At 52.0% G+C, this 21,783-nt stretch overlaps 1 protein-coding gene across 5 annotated transcripts in view; it reads left to right on the top strand.

Annotated features, from left to right (window-relative positions):
* Positions 1–21,783, top strand: part of ANKS1A (ankyrin repeat and sterile alpha motif domain containing 1A) — a 177,666-nt gene that overhangs the window by 134,030 nt on the left and 21,853 nt on the right. For all 5 annotated transcript variants that reach the window (XM_044254970.1, XM_044254986.1, XM_044254962.1 and 2 more), the window contains 2 exons: positions 10,933–10,999; positions 16,309–16,415. In XM_044254970.1, coding sequence (XP_044110905.1) covers positions 10,933–10,999; positions 16,309–16,415 — 174 coding nt within the window. The remainder of the gene's footprint in view (positions 1–10,932; positions 11,000–16,308; positions 16,416–21,783) is intronic.

Below are 21,783 nucleotides of genomic sequence, written 5' to 3'. Positions count from 1 at the left end.
ACGTTGCCTTTGGAGAAGGAACAAATCTCTTCTGTGCTTAACAGTAGCAAGAGACTTGTCTCAACCCACAGGGTGAGGTCTTTCAGGGAGTGGATGAGTCCCACGAAGAGCCCACGTCTTGTAGACAGTGTGGAGCTTGCTCAAATGTCATAATCCATGAATTCCTCATCACAGCTGCCTCTGGGAACCTGACTCTGCACTAGGACTTCTTCTTCTTCTTCTTTTTTAAGATTTTATTTATTTATTTGACAGGGAGAAATCATAAGCAGGGAGAGAGGCAGGCAGAGAAAGAGGGGGAAGCAGGCTCCCCGATGAACAGAGAGCCCAATGTGGGGCTCGATCCCAGGACCCCAAGATCACGACCTGAGTGGAAGGCAGAGGCTTTAACCCACTGAGCCACCCAGGCGCCCCTGCACTAGGACTTCTTGTACATTATCCCACAACTTTACAACGCTCTGGGTTATATCTCCATGTTGCCTTTAAAGAAACTGAGGCCTGAAAAGGAGTTGAGTCATTTGCCCATGGCAGTGATCCCATGAGCAAGGAATCTGTCCACATTTAATGGAAGAGGAAATTGAAAAAGAAATTAAATGGCTTGTCTAAGGTTCCACAGCTTAAGAGTTTAAAGTCAAGTTTTTTTATTCCAAAGTTCCGGTTCTTTTCCCACTGTGCAGACCCTGTTCGGTGTTCCCAACCCCGTATATTTGAAATTGTGCTCTGAGCTTTAATAGAGTAGAAACTAAGCCCTAAATAAGCTGGACATCATGTGTTATAAAGATAATGAGTTGGGCACTGGACACGTATTTCTAGGACTCGGACTATGGATGCTATTTAACTTCTCTAGCGTTTGGTTTCCTCCAAACCACACTGTGAAGTGGGCAGAATCAGAGCTCTCGCCTGGGCTGGATGTGAGGATGAAGTGAACCCCTGGGAGGGCACATAGCTGGTGCCCAGTGCATAGTGCCCCACTGACAGAACCCATCTCTGGAACCTGATAACCCCAGAAGGCTCGAGTGCCAACGGATATGGATCAAAAGTATTTTCCAAGGAGAAGGGTTCCTTGCTTTGAGCACCTGAATTTGATTTTCAGGAACAGTGACCTCCCGGAGTAGAAAAGGGATAATTTCATTTCCTAAGATATCAAAACAGTCCACCCATCTTTCCCTTGTTCCCTCAGTGCTCCGAGGGTGGATTTGATCTCCTTTTATTGATCTCGGGCTACAGAGGATACAGGCGCATTCTCCTAGCTGAGTATTCTGATGTGCTGCTTACCATGCTGAAGTCAGTCACCAATGGAGGGATCAGTGTCTTTTGAGTCGGATTAATACGAACCAGTTTCCCAGGGTTTGTTCATCCCTGGGAACACTGATAATGGAGTTTTCAGACTGTCAAGACTGGGGTTAGCCTGGGTTCCAGGATACAGAAAGCCACACTACAACAGAGAAGCGATGCTGAGAGCCCTTCACCCTGAAAGCTTGGTGACATGGAATAATGGTAAAGTCAGCTTTCCCACATTCCTTTCTGTTTGTTTCCTTTGCCTGCTGGGCATTGTCCCTGCTTATTAGCATGTTGAGCAGAGTTCATTACTAATGATGAAACACAAATCAGTGTTGATCTTAACAATTTATTTGATCCCAAAAGAAGTATTTTTCCCAGTATTTTATTCTGAAAATTTTCAAACATGCAGAAAACTTGGAAGAGACTTGAATAGTGGATACCTATCTATCCACCACCCAGAGCCTAGATTCTCTAATGCCTTTTACTCGACTTGTTTTATCTCGTATCTGTCCATCCCTTGGTCCACTTAGAAATCTGTTATTTTTTGGTGTATTTCAAAATAACTTGTGGACATCATATTTTTCATCCCTGAGCAGCTTAATTATGTATACTGTTAAATAGAGTTTGAAAGATATCTGTTCATAGGGTTTTAGGGGGAGAGGCAGTAAAATGTATACAAAGTGAAATGCATAAGACTTTACCAATCCCTGAGTCTGGGACCCATTTTGTGACCCAAATTCCTATCAAGATGCAGAATACTGGGCACCTGGGTGGCTCAGTGGGTTAAAGCCTCTGCCTTCAGCTCAGTTCATGATCCCAGGGTCCTGGACTCTCTGCTCAGTAGGGAGCCTGTTTCCCCCTCCCTCTCTCTGCCTGCCTCTCTGCCTACTTGTGATCTGTCTGCTAGCTAAATAAAAATAAAATCTAAAAAAAAAAAGACACTGAATATTGCTCTAAACCCAGAAAGTTTCCTCATGCCTCCTCCCAGTCACTCCTTACCACTCCCTTAACCCCAACAACCACTCTTCTAAAATTTGTCCTCTTCCATAGATTAGTTTTGCCTGTTTTAGAACTTAATAAGTGGAATCAGGGCAGTATGCATGCTTTTGTGTAAGCCTTGTTAAAAAGAAAGCCACAGACCCAAAATGGCGTCCATTAGGCCAAGTCACCAGACTGGGGTTTAATTAACCTAACTGAATTGCACTTTCAGCCCCCACTAGAAACGTACCCTTCACAGGTCAGTCTGGAATTTTTCTGGTCAGCACCAATAAGGTAATCTGTATGTTCCCCAAGGAAAGATGAGGTGAGGGGCACGTGGGTGGCTCTGTGGGTAAGCCTCTGCCTTTGGCTCAGGTCATTCCTGGGATCGAGCCCCACATTGGGCTCTCTGCTCAGCAGCTTCCCCTTCTCTCACTGCCTGACTCTCTGTCTACTTGTGCTCTCTGTCAAATAAATAAATAAAATCTTTTAAAAGAGAGAGAGAGAGAGAGAGAGATGAGGCGATCTACCTATGAAGACCCTTTTGCCCCCAAAGGAAGGTGACCTCACCTGAAGTAATCCTTTTTTCCTGTTTTTAACTTCCTTGTCCTACCTTTAAAATCCTTTCCCTTTCTGTAGCTCTTTGGAGCTCTCCTCTACTTGCTAGATGGGACGCTGCCTGATTCATGAATCATTTAGCAAAACCAATTAGATCTTTAAATTTACTCAGTTGAATTTTGTTTTTCAACAGGCTCATCTGAAGCATTTTAACTAGTGCTTTATAATGAATTTTGGGAACTCTGTCAACGTCGCTTATCCAACTCCCTCCTATTTCGCAACTTTAGGAGTGGCAAGTTGCAGAAAATCTCAGGGTAGCAGATGCATACTGATAGTGTATTTCTATTAAATATATATGATTTTTGGGCGCCTGGGTGGCTCAGTGGATTAAGCCGCTGCCTTCAGCTCAGGTCATGATCTCAGGGTCCTGGGATCGAGCCCCGCATCAGGCTCTCTGCTCATCGGGGAGCCTGCTTCCTCCTCTCTCTCTCTCTGCCTGCCTCTCTGCCTACTTGTGATCTCTCTCTATCAAATAAATAAATAAAATGTTTTAAAAAAATGTTTTAAAATATATATATATGATTTTTTTTAACATCTTAAGTATATGTAATTTGGCTCTCCAAGTTTTATATCTGACTCCCCTGATATTATGAGGCAGATGTTCCCCAGCCAGATCCGAGGAGCCGACAGATGTGGGACCCTTTCCCAGGTCACCCTGCTGAGGAAACCCACTCTGAATGGAGATTTAGGGTGTTTTCTCAGGGCTGATTTAATCGATAGCCAGGCTGACAGCGCAGCCGGTGTACCATTGGGGAAGAACGGGAGCAAGGCAGGGTTACTTGGTGGTGGTGGCCGTGATGGTAGTAGAAAAACCAAGGAAGGTCCACAAAGCCTGCTGCCTGGTGCATGTACACAAGAGAACCGCGGCCCGTCTGAGGTGTGTGTGCTTCCTCCTCATTCCTCCTCGCTCGCTGCAAGCAAGCCTCCTCCTGGAATGAAAGTAGATTGCGTACATTGGAATAGAACCCAGATACATAATCCTCATTAATCTTTCAGATTCTTGTCCCACTTATTAAAGCCAGTATTTGGCACATAACCCAGAGTTCTGTGGCAAGCAATGATAAAGGTAATTGGAATCTAGGTCTCCCAACTTTTTTCTTCTTTCAGCAGTTTCTTGGGGCTTGCAGTTAAAGATCTCCTGGGTAGCAGACTGCTCTAGGGTGAGAGGGGCATTGGCAAGGGTGGTTGTTGGCCCAGAAGGTCTTCCTCCCTGTCAAGGGGCCGAGTCTGGAGCATGTGCATTTCCGGGCCAGCTGGGCAAAGTGGGGTGCCAGCTGCTTTTGGGGGGACAAGGCTCAGGGAGTAACCCCAAAGGTGTGTGAAAGCTAAAAATGAGGAAGGAGGAGGGGGGTTTGGGGACTGAGGTGCCACGGGGAAGCAGGAGTGTCTCTGACGTTCTCGTCCCTCAGCCTAGCCTGGGGCAGGCAAATACCAGCTCTTGGCTCTCTTGCTCTTGTGTGAGACTTGACAGCCACACAAGCACAAAGCACTTTGGGAACAACTGCTCTGTGGTTCTCCCAGCCTGGGAGGGAGCGGGAGATTCATATGGGGGTACAGCCGTAAATACCACAGCAGTCTGTGTGCCCCTTGTGGTGAGACACGGGAAGCCCCCACCAACAGTGTGCTCTGGGGCCAAGAAGCTCCCCATTGTTAACAGAGCCAACACGGGAGCCCTAGCCTCCTCCTGGCCTCCTGTCTGCCTCCTCCTATCTTTCTGTCTGCCTTGGAAGGCCAGCCCTGAACCTCTTGGCAGACATTTATTCATTCCCTGCCCTCCTCTCTCCTCCCCCACCCTCTCCCGCCTCCCTCTCCTAAAAGCAGTTGACAAGGTTAGAAAATCAGGACAAATAATTTACTTCAATCCATCTCTGTCTTTCCCGAGGCCTTGTACAATTTGCTCGGGGGCGGGGAGAGAGAGAGAAGAATAACCCCAGACCCTGGTCAGTGACCCTTTTTCAAATGTGGAATCAAAGCCCACTCTAGGCTTCGAGTCTGTCTGCTGCGAAGCGGCAGTAAGACAGAGGTGGTGATGAATTCTGATGCGGCTCCTGGGCCCGGGAGTGCAGCTGTCAGCAGTCTTCAGGGCTCCTTGCCCAGCTGGAGGAGCCCGCCGTGTGCGTCAGCGGTCACCTGATGGCTTGGGCACAGCAGCCGGGGACACTGAGGTGGTTAGGGCTCGCTTCCTCAGCCCTGTGCTCCGAGGAATGGAGAGTGCCCACTAAGCAAGGCCGTCTGGCCTGAGGAGAGGCTCAGCCCCTTGGTGCCCCAGTGCACGAAGCCCGAACTCCCCGGGGGAGCAAGCTCAGCCACCCATGGCACTTTGCGGAAATGAGAGCCGCCCCGGCGGTGAGAAGTTTGGGAGTCTGCCCATGAAGCAGAGCTCTAGTCCCCTCACCTGAAAAATGGGATAATACGTTTGCTTGGCAGTGAGTTGAGGCCAGCTGGTCATCGTAGGGTGTGAGATGCCCATGCCAGCAGCCCAGGAAGGTTAGAGAAAGACGAATGTGAGGGCAGGGGAGTTGGAGAATCCAGACTGGGGTCCAGAAGTGTTGACTGCCTTTCCTCTCTTTCTGTAGTAGTGAGGTCACTAGCCTGATGGGGGCATTTAACAAAGTGTAACTGTTCCTCTTTGTCACCGGCCGTCTCCATCAGGCCAGCTCTGTCTGCGCATGGCACCGTGTGGGACCCAAAAGACACAGTGTGAATCAGGGTCCTTATCCTTAGTGGTTCTCTAGTGTGTCTGGGACACAGCCTAAAACAGTGAATCAGGAAAGTCAGAATGCAAACCAAAGCGTGTTTCTGGGCTGATAAGGTATTAAACATTGGGGCGGAGAAGGAGAGGCAGAAGGGGTCTCCAGTCCTCATGGCACAGGCCCAAGGAGACTGGTATGTATTTTCCAACTGGTAGGTGAGTCCTAGGGAGCCGAGAGCTCCCCAAGCAGCAGAAGGAGGATTGGAAGGGAATGCCTGACATCAAGAGCCAAATTTAGTGGCTGGTGAATTGCAAAAACCTCTCCCTTCATGAACCTCTCCCTTCATGAACCTCTCCCTTTTGGGAACCTGTTCCCATTTGACCCCAAAAGAAGGTGAGAGGAGATGATCCCTTTCCCTTCTTCCTCCCCTGTAAAGGCATGTTGACCAGACTGATTACTGCTCTCCCAGTATTTGGCTACAAATGGGAGCCCCTGAACATAGCCATAACGTCTAACTTGTACCCCCTTCTGGAAGGGAGGTTTCACATAGGCCTTGGTGCCAAGTTGCACCGAGGCTCATGGTTCTTCTGTGGACTCTGTGCCTGAAGAAGTAGTTCTGCCCCCAGCAGCTGTCTTCTCCCTTCCCTCACTTTTGATAGCCAGTGAAAAGGCTAGTGTGATTGGATTTGTTCCTGAAGCCAGGGTATAGTGACAGGGAATGGAGGTCTCTTGATCTGTAGACAGACTGTCACCTCCCGCTGCCAGCCTCTGGGCACCCAGGCACCTGTCAGCAGTCCTGGCACCTCAGCAGCTGTGTCTTGAGTGTTTGTGTTTCTTCTAGCTTCCAGCCACATGGGGAATGTGTTTTATACATTCGTGGCAGGGGTGGGAAGGGAGAGACTAAATAGAATAACCCTGAATGCATTCTGAAAATGGAGCACTTACAAGCATTTTTAAAATACATGTATCCATTACAGTGATAAATTTCAGGCCTTACTTTACCAAACACAAACAGAAGTTCCCTGTAGAGTTTATGTGAAGTACAGGAGTAAAGTGCGGGCTTTGTCCATCTCTCCCCCAAGATGTCGCTGATCCTACACAACAGAAAAGAGAGCATTGAACAGTGCCCTTCCATGACATTCCATCTGCCTCTTTCTCCCCTGAGATGCAGAACATTTCTGGGAAAACAGCCTGATCAGATTGGGTTTTTTTAACTCAAGCCTAAATGGTGAAACTACACAAAGTATGTGGATCAGAATGGTATCTGTTTTCTCTGACAGCTCACTCCTCTTTGTCTAGACTGAAATGACGGTATTCTGTCTTCGCTGGTTCTGGGCCATGGAGGGTGTGGCTGAGCCAGAAGATGAGATCCAGCTCCTTGCCGTCTCCCCATCTCCCCAGCCCAGGCGGAGGCGCTGGGTAGGATCACAGCCCCAGACAGCTCAGTGCTTACGGAGTGAGGCTGGGCACATCCCAGTCTATGCTCACACAGGACCTCCTCACTGCTGCGTCCCTCCTAGCCCTATGTCTCCACCAGGGCAGGAAGGGGAGCTAGGTTGTAAGTTGTCCGTAAACTGCCGATTACTCCCAGTTCCTCTATGAACTAGGATCTTCTCAGCTTGACTTAGATACTACAGTTACAGAACAGCAAAGCATCGTGTATAGTTTCAATGAAACAGTTGTGAGTGTCCCTGCGTACCCTGCCAAAGGGTGGGTTGTAGAAATGTGGGCCGTGCCTGGCCCTTTGTAGTTGGTGTGAGGGTGACTCCTGGGGCAGGCAGGCAGGAAGGAACAGAACGAAGAAGCAGTGGGGTGTTCTACTCTGTTCACTGTGATTTCAAAAGGCCCTTTGGCAAGATCTCCTGAGTTTGGCCAGGAGATGTTGATTGGTTAGGCCCGCTGGGGCTTTGGGTTTCGGGTGATTATGAGGACAATGAAACGTGTACTGTAGGTGACTTGACTTTATATGAAAAGCTACCTTGGGGTCATCCTCCATTTCAGCTCTCCCCCCTGCTGGCATTGGGAAAACAGCTTTTCCACTACTGGCTCTAAGTAAATGGAAACTTCCCCCACCCCCACTTCCTTTCATTCATTCAGTAAGTTGCCTGTTTAACCAGAACCAGGCCCAGGAGGAAAATGGCAAGTAAACCACACTTTCTTCCAACCCTCATGGTTCTTACAGTGGTCATTCTCCCACATACACCCTCTTTGGCCTCAAAGATAGACCCATAGCCTAGTGGAACCATTCCAGGGATAAGGACCCATCCTCTCTCCCTGCCCCCATATAGGAAAAAGTTTTCTCACTTTGAGGACCTTACTTTTTTTTTTTTTTAAGCTTTATTTATTTATTTGAGAGAGAGCATGAGCAGGGGGAGAGGCAGAGGGAGAGAGAGACTCTCAAGCAGACTCCCCATTGAGCACAGAGCCAGACACGGGGCCCTGTCTCAGGATCTTGAGATCATGACCTCAGCTGAAATTAAGAATTGGACACCTAGGGGCACCTAGGTGGCTCAGTGGATTAAAGCCTCTGCCTTCAGCTCAAATAATGGTCCCAAGGGTCCTGGGATCGAGCCCTGCATCGGGCTCTCTGCTCAGCAAGGAGCCTGCTTCCCCCTCTCTCTGCCTGCCTCTCTGCCTACTTGTGATCTCTCTCTCTCTGTCAAACAAATAAATAAAATCTTAAAAAAAAAAAAAAAGAATTAGACACCCAACTGATGGAGCCATCCAGGCACCCCTGAGTGCCCTATTTTTCTCCTATAAATATAGAGAAGGACAAGGAAGGCATATCAACAGATGTGTAGGGGAGTGCCTGCTCTTTGCCCAGCTTGGAGGCTTCTGTGATCTGAGTGAACCAGGCTTTGGGACCTGTGCGCTGAGTATCCCTTCAGTGCGGCTGGGGGTGGAGGGGCGCCTTGTTGGCCCCTCCACAGATAGGAAGAGCTCTCTGCAAATATTCCTAAGCCTTTCTTGAGGAAGAGGAGGTGCTCTAGGGGAATAACCAGACCAGTGGCTTGAAGTTGTATAAGAAAGCTTCGGATGTGTGAAAAGACTGATGTTATAAATTGGTGCTTTCTGCAAAGAGAGTGAAATGACAGGGAGAGTTAGCAAGTGCCCCGTCTCTGGAAGACCTTTAGCAAAATCGGACGTGGGGGTTGGAAATGGGATTGTATGATCTGTGGGGTCTCTGCCGTGAACTCAAGATTTTGTGCCTGGAAGAACTGTCAGGAGAGAACTAGGATTTATCCTACAGATACACTTGTACATGTGTACAAACACTTCTGTAGAACAGTGTTCGTCATGGCGCTGTTGGGAATACGGAAAGATTGGAAACTATGCACGTGCCCACCAGGGGATGGGTTAAATAAATAGCCCCACACCAGATGACACAGTTCATCCATTTGGGGAGAAAAAAAAAGAATGTTCTTATAAACTGTGGAGGACCTCCAAGATGTCATATTAAATAGAGAAAGCAAGATACAGAGCAGCATATATGGGCTGCCTCTCTCAGTAGGGGGCAGGATATCTTTCCATGTTTGCTCACAGGAGACTGCAACTCATCTCCAAGCGTACTGGAGGAACTGGTTATACTGGTTGCCTGCAGGGAGGAGAGCTAGACAGGGATAGGGAGATTTTCCTCTGAGTAACCTTTGTACCTTTTGAACCTTGAATCGTGTAGATGGGAGGACTTGTCACAAAATAGAAGTGAAAGTGTATTTTTTTAACTTTAAAAATAAGGAGGTTTTACTCATTGGAGTTCTGAGGGAAACAGAGGGGGAATGGAAAGCAAACGAGCCTCTGACCGGGCATCTGCTGTGAGCACAGATTACTTTGAATCCTTTATACACAACAGCCCATTATAGGAGGCAAGACCCATTCCCCTTTCTGTAGACGTAACACTGAGGCTGGGAAAGGGTGGAAGTACTTGCCTATCCTCACGGGTGGACCTTGCACCAAGCTACCTGTTGAAGGAGGCAGCTCTTGGAAGGGGGTGGTTTCTTCACGGGGCAGGGCAGACCCACTCTAGTGTTGCCCACTTCGGTGCCGGCCCCTGAGTGGTGGGGCCAGTAAAGCCGAGGTGCACCAAAGCTTGCTCCATAGGTCAGCTATGTTGTGTTTCCCTTGGCTTTTGCTGAGCTCAGAAATTCACAGTTCACAGTGCATGTTAACAGGCAATCAGGTGACGGCTGGAGCAGGCAGGCATTTCTGTGGCGGAGAAGAGCCTCAGCTCTCAGCTGTGAAGGGGAAGATGTGTTCTTCTGCTGGGTGTCAAATGTGCCATCTTTGCCAGCTGGAGACTGGCTGGAAAGTTGGTCGTGGTGGTTTTTTTGTTTTTGTGGGGTTGTTTTGTTTTGTTTTTGATTGTCAGACCCAGGCTCCTTACTTGCACTTAGAGGAAAAAGCATCCAAGCTCTGGAACAAAAGGTTCTCTTTCCCCCTTTTTTTTTTTTTTTTTTTTTTGGAAAAAGAGCAATGAATGAGCTCATTATCACTGCAACCCAAAAGAGGAGGAGGAGAGAAGGTAGCCTCCTCCTCACTGCTCTGCCCTGCCCCTGCCCAGGTTTCCTGGAGTGGGGGGCTTGGATCTGGCTCAGGGTGACCTAAGCCAGATGGCTGGAACAGGTGATCCATACAGGGGGCAATGCTGGAGACCTTGGATGCTTCGAGACTGGCTCACTCTGTCTGCTGTGATCCAGAGGAAGGATACATGTCTGTACCTTCAGGGCGCAAAAGATCCTCTGATCAGAGTTGTATGCCTGTTTCACTCTGACTTCTGAGAGGCTCCCGTGTTCAGGTCCTCTGCTTGTCTCAGCTCTCGAAATCGCCCTCAGATCTCAGAGCTGACAGTCAGGCAATGTCAATTATCTGTTGAATGCTGGAATTTGCCACACACGGCTTTAGGCTTTAGGCACTTGGGGTGTCACAGGGAACCGAGTTGGCAAAGTCTCTGCTCTCATGGAATTTAAATTCTGGTGTGAGCAGTGAAATGTGCCAGCTCTGGCCTGCTGGTGCCCCCTGTGCCCCGTCTCTGCTGGGCTGGGGAACTGCCGCAGGGAGTGACACATAAATGCCACGGAAGGAAGATTCGCCAGCCTTTCCAGCAGCTGAGCACAGGTGGTCTCCCACTCGCTCTCCTTGGAGCCTTTCACCCCCGTTCGGCTGTGGTCACAGAAGGGCCTCTCTTGATTTGAGCGGCAAAGAGTTCTGATCTGTTGCAGGTTGGTGCTGGACCTTGGAATGATCTGGAAGAGACCTGGAGGGCCTCCCCCGCCCTCACACCCCTGACGCAGGTGCTGATGGTGAGCTGGCAATGTTTAACTCGAGCCTGACAGCCTCTCCTTTTTGTCCTTCTTTTCTTTCGTTTCAGATTGAGAAAATCATGAGCTCTATTGGCGAAGGGATTGACTTTTCTCAGGAACAGCAGAAGATCTCAGGTATCGTACCAAGCAGCCATTTTTCCCCTGTGGAACGCAGACCTTTGGCTCCTTTCTGGCTCAGGTTTTTTTTCTCTGACCCAGAAGACGACATTCGGTGGATGAGAGAGGTCAGCCTCTGCCCACTCCATGCTGCTGCAGGTCAGATCCTCATGGATCTGTATGGCCCACCGAGCTATTATTTCAGAGTTATGACACTTTTTACATATTGGAGGGGAAATTGCATTTTAGGCCTGCTTGTTAGGAAGGTTTTGTTGTTTGTTGGTTGGTTGGTTTTAAAGTTAATGGTTGTCACTTACCCATAATTATGTGTGTAAATGTAGGCTGTCTCTGATTGGCTTAAATTGGAGTACACCTCAGCTTGGTCTCTCCAGCTTCCCAGACAGCTCTGGCACTAACCCTTCATGAGAAATGGGCTCTCGCTTACCTCCTCCATGCCAGCGGCAGAGCCTTGGAGTTGATCAGTGGGGTCAGACCGTTAGCAGATGTCTCCTGGAGGGAGTGGCTTTGCTGCTCTTTCTCTGCATTTTTCCATTTACTTACTCATTCATCATTTTTACTCTAGATCACTGCCGCTCTGGGCTTGCTTTTCTTTTCAAGGCCCTAGGGGTGAGATCAGCCTCCATTTTCCTTTGTTTGAAGCTGGCAGCCAGAGAGGCCATGTCTGAGTCGTTTTCCTTGGTAATAGATTTGTGGTTGTGTTACTTTTCTTAGATGAGGTCACATTACTAAAGGTGCCTCCTCACTAGAACAAGTCTCCCACCCCTTCTCCCAAGCATCTGCAGACCCCCTGCCACCAGAACTCCCAGGCTGAAAGCAGCTCAGAGGGGCGTGGCCTCTCCCCGTCATCGTGGAGAAATGCCTCTCTAACCAAAGGGGTGGGGTTCCCAGAGCTTCCATCCAGGATTGGCCTCCTAGCCCAAGGGACACCTCTAGCTCCTCTGGCCCTGTCAGGAAGGCTGATGGGTGGAGACAGGTGTGCATCTCAGGGAGAAAATGTCTGCCAAGGCTTCGGTGCTTCTGGAAAGAGCGTGGGCTCTGGAGGCTCAGCCCTGGGTTCAGATACTACTTCTGGATACATACAGGTCTTAGGAGAGTCACTTACTTGCCTCTGAGCCCATAGTTCCCTATCTACAAACATCTAAATAATAGAACCTACCCCACAGGTTTGTTGGGAATGAGTCCTAGATACAAAAAATTGAGCGGAAGAGGTAAATGGTGGCACTGCTCATCTTTTGTCCATGAAATAATTACCTAATCGTATTGAAAAACCTAAAGAAGGGGGGGGCATCTCCCCTAGCTTGTCTCCCTCCACTGCTTTTCCAGCTGGGTTCCTGGAGCCTCCTCTCCCCAGCAGCCTTGCTGCCCTGGCTCCCAGCAGAGGGGCCCCAGCCCACTTTGGTCCATCCCAGTCCTTCTTAGATGATGCTGGGGTCTTCAGAGTTGGCTCATCTGGCTAAAAGTTTGCAGCTCTGCTTCCACATGCTGGCTCCACACTCAGGCAAACAATCTCACACTCTGTTGTGGTGTGTGGGCTTTTATCGAGAGTCAGGTGTTTGTTGGGAATAGATGTTCAGTACCAAGACAAAACTGCTGCCAGTTTTCAAAGCTGTGCTTTGGGGACAGCCAGGAATGGGATTGATAGTTCAGCTGAAGCTGCTTTCTGCTTCCCTGTACCCCTCTGTGTCTGAGGAGTGCAGAGAGTATGCTTGAGAGTGTGGGTCAGAGCAGGCCATGACGTCTTCACCTTGATAAATCAGGAGATGTGGCAGCATCCCTGGAAAACACATTTCTGGAAGAACCCTTCTCCTTGGGGGTGGTGACACGGAGCTCTTTCCTTGCCCTGTGGGTCCCACCCAGCCCTTACCCCCCACAAACCCACGTGAGTTTGTGGTCCGGCTACCGCCCTGCGTCTCCGGATCCTGTTTTGGCACCACTGCGCTGCATTGAGCCGTCCTCCATACAGCAGCTTAGGGGAGAGTCCAGGGCAGGCCGGTGAGCACGGCCACCTGGACAGAGAGGGCATCCGCCCGTGCTGCAGAGGCCCAGCCCAGTGTGTCTGCACCGCTGCACCCAGTGTGTCTGCACCGCTCTTTCCAGAAGCTTAGGAGAGTAGACTCAGCTCCACCCGTGAACTCTGGCTTCTGCCCGATGGGGCGGGAGGGGGCTTTCCCCAGGACCTCAGGGAGCACCAGCCTTCACCTCGGATCAAAGCACAGTTCTCGTTTGTTCTGAATAGTCAGTAGCAGGGTTCAGATTGTCCTTAGGTTTCTGGATCTGGAAGAGGAGGCGTGGGCTCTGGGGTTGCCAGCCTGGGAGGAGGAGGAGCCGGCCGGCCAGCAGGCAGCCATTAAACAAGCCCAGGCTTGCCCAGTATGCCTGGTTTCACAGAGGCACGTGTCCTGAAGGGCAAGACCCTAGCTGGAACTGGAGTCTTATTCTTGTCTTGGGCCTCGGGAACCTGAGCTTCCAGCACAGGAGCCACTTACCTGAATCCCCGACAGACAGGTTTCACAGCTCATTCCACTGTCTGGAGCCCTGAGAAGGGAAGTCTTCCCACTGGCCCGGGCAGCTCTGGCTGCTTTGAACAAAGGCCTGTCTGTAGAGCAGCGGAGAGATCACTTGCTTTCTTTTGCTAAAGCCAGCCGTTGTAGTAGCTGTTCACTGCAGGCTCCTCAGGGGCCTGATCTCCCTGCACACATAGCCCCCTTCTTCACCAGGGACGTCTACAGTCTGCTGAGCTGTAGGCGTTGCATGTTTAGAGGGGGCCATGTGGTTCCTGTACATGTTACATTTTCTGTCTTCACAGCTGTACTTGGGGTTTGGGCTTCTTCCTTGGTGCCTGCCCCCCTCCCACGTGCTCCTCCTCTAGATTGTGAGGAGCCTGCTCTGGGCCTGGTGCTTCTCCCCTGGGCTCCAATAGGCCCAGAGAGAAGCCTCTTTCCAAGTTGTTGAGTACGCTTGCTCACCTGATGAATATTAGGTGGAATGTCTTTATTTCATCGCCTGTTTCTGTGACGCCCCATGGCTTATCCTCTTGGCAGGGAGGTACAATCTTTCTTACGTGGTGAGTGGGGGTGGGGGCGGTCACTTCACCTATGGGCTGTGCCCTCAGGGCCGTGTCATTCCTCTGTCCCCTTCTCTGGCTGTCCTAGAAACTGTTGGCCCAAACTGTAGGAATGTGCCTTCTCTGTCCCCGATAAGCTGCTTCCAGCCCCTTGAGCGGCAGGTAGAGTCTCCCCGTCTCCGCCTTTCATACGCATGTGTGTCGGCTGACATGCGATGCCGGGGAACCTGTCATTTTGCTCTGGTGCTTGTGCTGCTGTGTCCTTCTCCCTGGGCGGTGGCAGCAGCAGCAGCTTCTGCTCCGATGTCCGATCCCTGATGTATTTTCCTGAGCGTGGAAGGGAGGAGGGTGGGGAGGGGAGAGGGGGAGGGCCAGACATTATGAGAGCGAGCGAGGGCTGTGGGGCCGGCAGCAGGCAGCGTGGAGCCCAGGAGCCTCCAGACAAAGCACTCTGCTGCGGTTCTGTGAGCGCACGCATCCGCCGGGAGCAGGCAGGACCACAGCTGCCCGGCTGGGGGATTACAAGCAGGAATGAATCAGCAGCCGGCGACACTTGACTTCATGGGCACACAAGAGCTCGCCGCTTAGGTTCCCTGGAGCAGACAGCCCCACTCAAGGAAAGGGGACCCAGCGTCCTGGAGCGCTGCTGCAGCGTGCATCAGGAGGCCACCGGGTCCCTGAACACCACCTCTTCTGCAGAGGACAGAGGAGGGGAGCCCCAGAACAGGGGACAGGAGGGTCGCCGGGGGCTCCTAGATAACCAAGCCAGTTAGCCTTGGACTGCATTGAAGGGCAGAAAGTGCTGGGAACAACAGAATGACTTTCACCGTGTCAAGAGTTCTCTGGAGGTGATGTTTTCGTAGTTGGTTCTTCTTTTTCCTCCCTTCCTCTTTTTTTTTTCTTTTTTTTTTCTTTTCCTCCTTTTATCTGTTCTTGCCCAGGAGAACCAGAGAAGTAGGTGGGGGTCAGGCGCTCAGCTCAGGTCTGCAGGGAGGGCTAAACTCTGTTCCTCCCCACTGTGCCACACGCCCCTGTCCGGTGCGAGGAGCAGAGTAGATACATGTCGTCCCTTCCCCGCTGGTCCTCCAAGGAGAACGTCGAGATCCGGAGACCCTGGAAAGACAGTTGCTGTCTTTATCAGTCAGCCAAAGAGAGAACAGCGCCGAACGTGAATAGACTTAAGCCGCCGCAGCTCAGCTGACAGAGGACCGCTTCTTTTTCCCCTTTCTTTCATCGGGCTGGATTTTGTCTTCTCTAGCCAAGAACTAGATCCGCCTGCCTGCTTTCCACCTGAGCAGGCAGGCGAGTCACAGGCACAGCCACTACCACAAGAGGAAAATGAATGCCCAGCCCCGGCGAGAGAGCCCAGCCCGGGAAAGCAGCCGTTCAGCCAGCACCCTGGCGCGGGAGACGCCCTGCTCACCAGCAGCCAGAGTCTAGCCGTGGACTGAGCTCCTGGCCCCGCCGGCCGCACGGCCCCCAGGAGTGCGATGTCACTGTCACAGCTGAGCCACACCTGAGCTTGATTCCTGGGCAACTGCCCAGGCTCTGCACCCTCGGCCCCTCTGTCTTGAGCCTCTGAGCACAAAGGGCCGGTGGCCATGGTTTGCTTATTCCGGGACTGCTGGGGGAAAACAAGTAAAAGTCTCTTTTCTCCCCCTGCCGGGTTCTGTGCTGCTTGCGTTGCATGTGCCGGGTCCCTGTGAACAGTCGCCGCTGCTTCCCTCCCGGAGCCCTCGCTGTGTGCCTGTGTCCCTCCGCTGCATGAAGAGTCGTGCGCTCTCCTGACTGGTGTGTGCTGCAAGGTCGCAGGACTTGCCCCTCGTCCGAGGCCCCGCAGGGGCTCCAGAAGTTGCATGGATAAGAGAAGCCCCCCAGCCCCTCTAGTGCCTGTGGGAACAGACTTCCTGAAATGCCTCAGTGCGAACACTGACAAGGAACTGCCCCGACCTGTGCGCGGCGACCGTGCATGTGCCACCGCGGCCCCGGAGCCGCTCAGACTGGGGGGCTGGGGGGAGCGGGTGTGTGTGTGTGTGTGTGAGCAGCCCGGGCTGTCCTGCCCTTGACCTGCACCTGGAAGAGGAGCTGCAGGTCCTCTGCTCTCTGGTCTCTTGTACATAGTCTGGCTGCCCTATGGTAATGACTATGATGTGGCAGTGCCATCTGTCTTCCTCTGAGTGCCGCTGCTACCGCCTTAATGGTTTTTCCCTTTTCAAGCGTCTGCCGATTCCTCTCTCGTCAGGTTCGCGGACGCTGGAGCAGAGCGTCGGGGAGTGGCTGGAGGCCGTTGGGCTGCAGCAGTATGAGAGCAGGTTGCTTCTGAATGGCTTTGACGATGTCCGCTTCCTGGTAAGTGCCCAGAGGCCTCCTGGGGGAGGGCTGCAGCCCCGCGGAACCCGGGCTGCTCTGCTCTCCTGTGGCCCTCGCCGGAATGTGAAATGGTATGTAGACCCGCGTGCCAGCGAAGCGCCGGGTGCAGTGACTTAGACATCCAGGAAGTCTGCCAGGTGTCGTGCACCTTCTTTCTAAACTCTACTCCCAGAAATAGTTCTGTGGGAGAGCTGTTTGCAGGTCCTTTTCCCGAGAGGCTGGGTCCTTGCCCGCAGACCTTTGCCCCTCGCTGGTCCCCCTCTCAGGCCTCAGACCATGTGTTGTGTGGTGAGGCCTCAAGGCCCTTTCATTCCGGGTCAGACACCAGGAGTTTTGGTGGATGGGACAGCTAGGTTCCCTGTGGTGCCTCCCTGTCCCATCTCTATTGGATACCAGAAGTTTCCTTTATTCCAGAACGCTGCTGTGAAGCAGGTAGTCACTGAAGCAAGGAGCCTTGGCCAGCAGAAAGGCTCTCCCCTGTACATCCCTGGCCCAGCATCCAGGGTGGGGAATGTGGCCATGCAGCCTCAGGGAGTCCTAACCTCAGGCATGGCCCAGAGGAGAGGCTGAAGTGGCAGTCTCAGGAATCAGTTGCTCTTCTGAGGTATCATTTTGTACTGTCTTCTTAATGCAAGGTGTCAAAGAAAAAGAAAAATCTAGGTGTCTCTCCTCATGCTGCCTGTGGAGTCCGGGCCTGACTGGGACCTGGGGTTGGGATTCAGTGCTCCTTCTGTCCGCCCAGAAAGTAGCTCAGGCAGAGTACCCATAAGCCTTCCTCTCCTGGAAGCCCTCCAGGATATGGTAAAGAAAAGGGTTCGGGTTCAGTCAGCCCAGAGCTTCTAGCTCTAGTATGGGTCCTGTGAGTTTCCCACCGATGGGCTGGCATTTGGTGCTTTCTGAATAGCAGCTTGCCCAGGGAGCAAGCCTAGGGCTGCCGGGAGGAACCCTCGCTAGGACAGGCTCCATCTCCAGGGCAAACAGTAAAGTCTGTAGCAAACCACCCTTCCAAAGCCAGTTTAGGGCCAGTTATTTTAAATAGCAGTTTGTTTGTTTTTTTAAGTTGAACTAGGTATATTTATGGTTCTTTTTTTTTTTTTTTTTTAATGGTTCTTATAACCTAATCCCTGACTCCCCATGGTGCTGGGGGAAGGGCAGCAAACCCAGGATAGAGGTAGTGGTTCAGCCCGTGAGTTGGGGTAGCAGACAGGCAAGGGTGGGGGTGGGAGGAGGCTGTGGACTTCACAGTGTCCCCCCTCCTTGTGCTTCAGTGTTTTAGAGACTGAGCTCTTGACGTCTCACTCCTCCTTCTGCTGACTTTGGAAAGGGTGAGGTTCCCAGCCCTCAAACAACATTTAAAGACTCCTTTAAAACCGCTTGCCTGCCTCTCCCCATGCTTACGCCCAGAAAGTAGCTGGGTGGGCAACTTGGTAAATCTGGCCCTGAGCCAAACATCCATACAGGGTGCAGGGCTCTATTAGAATGTGTCTCTTTTCTTTCTTTCGTGGAAGGACACTCATCAAGGGAGGCTGGGAGCTCAGTCTTTCCAGGAGCCTTCTAGGCCCCTCCTGTTGCCCTGGGTACGAGCTATTCCCTGTGGCCACTCTCTCATTTCCAGCTGGATGCTGGCGGGCGGAGTCTGTGCGGGAAGGAATGCTGGTTACACTTCAGTTGAGCATGTTTCTTCTGATACCTGGAGTGGCCCGAGTACCCATGCAAAGCATCCTGGGTAATTGCATGTAAATTGCCAGATGGACTGTAAGACTAATTGTTTTAGCAACCAGAAAAAAGGCAAAAACACACAAGAAGGGGGGCATTTTTCTTTAAAAAACATTCGCTCACTGCATATGGTATAATTTCCATCTTGCTAGCTGTGGTATCTGTCCATGTAATTGGGTTTTCAATAGGTTACACATGTTTCTCTTGGTTCTGAAAAGCCTGGGAGACTCTTCTTCAAGATGCGCAAGTGGGTCCCTGGGAGCCGGGCTTTAGCTGTAGTGGGAGCATATGGACATGAAGAATGTTTCACAGGCAGGCTGCTGCTAGAGCATGTCCCTGTGACAGGCTCCTACAGCCCCCGTCAGGGTGGGAGGGCCTTCACCATTGTGTGGTCTCATCAGCTATGCCTCAAGCCCTTCCAGATAATCTTGGCCCTGGTGCTCTCCAGTGTTGGGGGATTCACCACCTTGCAAAGTAACAGCCGGTCGTTCTTTGTGTCACTCAGGCTGAGCCAAAATCTGTTTCCTTGTGGTTTCTGTCCCCTGGCCCCAGGTTTACCTTTTGAGCCACAGAGAACACACTTCCGCCCCTTAGAAAATTGGCCACTTTCTGTCATGCCTTCCTGGGTCTTGTCTTGTGTATGTCCAGCATCCTCTTACTCTGGGCTGTTCCCCCTGTGATGTGGTGACTGAGCTGGACAAGCATTGCACTTTAAACTTTATTCACCCTCCCATGCCTGTGGGCAGAGAGCGTCTTTGATCTGAAGGGGTCAGAGGAAAGGCAGGGGGTGCTGCTGGGTGTTCCCTCGGCTGATCTGGCCGACACCAGTCCCGGGGAGACAGGGTCCAGGAGTCGGGCTCTTGCCTCTGCTGGCCGGCCCACCACACTGACTCACACATCACAGCCAGTTCCGTTTTTCACCCCGAGTCTTGTCCACGGGAAATGGGCTTGCCTAGAAGAAGGGAGGAAATGCATTTGATCAACACTGAAGGAAGGTGGTTGGTGGTCAGCGAGTGCCGGTCTCCCTGTCTGGGGACTGAACCTGACCTCTCTTCCTAGGATGGCAGTTGAGTCAGTGATGGTGCTCCACATGCCAGAGTGTTAGGTAGATGTTAAAAAAAGTTTTTGAAGAACGTCTGATACAGAGAAACGTTCACCTTGGAGTGTTGAGTAAAAAAATCAAGACACAAAAATCCATGTGTGACATGATCTTAATTTTCAAAAAAGAAAACCTTTCTGCATGAGAGGTTCAAGGGGGTCGGCCAGAACATTTCAGAGGTTATCTAAGGGGGACTCTAGGTGGCTGACTCTCTTTTGGAATGTAGTAGGTGTTGTGCCTTTGCTACCATGAATGAATGGTTCTGAAATCAGAAAAACAAATAATGTACGTGTCTGAAGGAACCTGATGGTCCAGCTGGAAAAACAAGCACACAAAGCAAAGCAATGAAAACAAAGAGCAGCCTAGTGGTACGCGCTATGGTGAGGCCTGTAGGTGCTGCAAGAGCACAGGGGAGGAGAACCCTGCTTCCCGGATGCGGACCGTGTGCTGGGCGAGGAGCTGGCTCACGGCCCTGGGTGTATTGTTGGGTTGAGTCTCAGCTGGGGCTGTGAGGCCCAGAGGGTGGAGTCACTGCCAGTAAGTGGCAGTGCCGAGATGCTAGCCCAGATCCATGCAGCTTTGAACTTCTGGATCACACGTGCTGTCTAAGGGTTTGCCGGGGCTGTGGGGCCTGGAAGAGAGGCGAGTGTAGGGCCAGAGTGGTCTGTGGAGAATAAGGAGGTCAGTAGAGTATAGTATAGTGTAGTGGAGCATAGCCAGGATGGAGGGATGGGCTGGTTTCAACTATGAGCAGCCTTGACGGCCACGTTATGGGGGGGCCCTCTGGTTGCAGTCCTCATCAGGAACAGAGCCTCTGGAGTCGGGGTGTACCTTAGATGACGGCGCACGGTGGAAAACAGGCACGTGGTGGGGGCTACGCTGGGGGGACAGACAAACGGAAGAGGGAAGTGAGCAGGGCAGCCAGCTCTGGCTGGGTCAGAAACAGACCTAGCCGCGGGCCCGTCGCCTCTCACAGCCAGCATCGTCATGGAGGCCTCTTGCTCCTCCTGTCAATTTATTTCTCCACAGGCTTCCGCCACGTGCAGATTGGCTCCTACTGCTTTCCTGTCTGTTTCTGAGGCCATGCCAGCTTGTTCCCGTGTGTTGGGGAGGGATGACAGGGGAAGAGGAGTGAGCCCTGAGAGGGCTCAAAGGCACAGGCTTGGGGAGGAGGGCATTCTTTCTTGGCCTCTGTGAGGTTTCCAGCCAGGTCCCCAGACCCCAGAGCTTCTCTCCGTGCTCTGTCTCCGGATTAGCTTCTCACTCTCCAGCCGGGGAAGCCGGTGTTCTGTGCACAGGGAGGCCACGCCCTTGGGTTCTTACCCTGACTTCCCGGGCTCCCTCCCTTTGCCTTCTTCCCCTGAGGCTCCACAGGCCCCCTTTTGGCCCGGGCCTGCTGGGGCACTGCTGTCGAGACGCCTCCTCCCTGCCTCAACTTCTCCATCTGCCCTAGCACCCTCTTCAGCTCACAGAGCACTCGAACTGCTGGCTGCTCCTTCAGAATTTTCTGTGCCCCAATGCAAAGGAGGGCCCGATAGGGAGATTTTCCTCTGCTAGGGGCATTGGAGGGTCCACGGAGCTGGGACCTGGGCTTTGAAAGGAACACTCTGAGACTGTGCAGATCCCGTCTCCTGGGCTGACTCATGGCTGTGGTCACCTCCTCGGGGGGCCCCAAGGGTGGCTGCACCACCAGATGCTTCCTTGTCTCTGCTGGACCCTTTCACCTTGGGAGAAGGCAGGCTCACTTCGGACCTCTTTCCAGGCCATGCTCTCTCTTGCTTTCCCTCTTCCTTTCTGTCTGCCAGACCGTGTGGAGTTGTTCAGGGTTAGGTGACAGCAGCTAGAGTCCCACTGTGGTTTCCCCTGGTACTGCTCTGGCCTTCTCCAGTCCCTTTGACAGGGAAAGGAGCTGAGAACTATCTTCATGTCTGTGAGATGAACCGAGTTCACCTGAAGATGGGGTTGGGCTGTTCCTTGGCTTCTGCTTTTGAGCAGCAGCAGGGATTCTGTGCCAGCATCTCAAATGACTGAGTGGTCACATATTCCAACCCCCAGCAGCACCCATGGGCAGGGCCCAGGGGCCCATGTGTCTCTATTAGATGCACAAACCCCCTCACACACCAAGTGTCAGTTAAAATTCACGTGTTCACAGGCATCCCTGGAGCCCATCCGTGGACTCCTGGGGCCCATTGAGTCCACACTGCCGACTCTCAGATTAAGTCACTTCCCCGAGGTTGCTCCGCAAGCAAATGCCTGCACTGGGACTAGAAGCAGGCCTCCTGGGCCCAGAGGCGTGCTCCCGCCTCCCACTCTAGTCTCCACACCTCCTTTCCCAGGAATGTGCTATGTCTGGGGCTTATACTCAGCGCACCCCCTCAAAGAGGGGCCGTGGCATGTGAGCCAGTGAGTGAGGCTGGTGCTACATGGCCTTATTGGCAGGTGCAAGTCTGGGTCAGGCAGACGTTCCATCTACCCGCTGCGTGGGGGGGGCCACTCTGCAGAAGCCTGGGAAAAGAAGCTGCTGGGAATCAG

This window comes from Neovison vison, chromosome 1, assembly GCF_020171115.1.
Source record: "Neovison vison isolate M4711 chromosome 1, ASM_NN_V1, whole genome shotgun sequence".
NCBI lineage: Eukaryota > Metazoa > Chordata > Mammalia > Carnivora > Mustelidae > Neogale > Neogale vison.
Note: the sequence above shows the minus strand (reverse complement) of the source record. Positions and strands in the feature narration are given on the sequence as shown.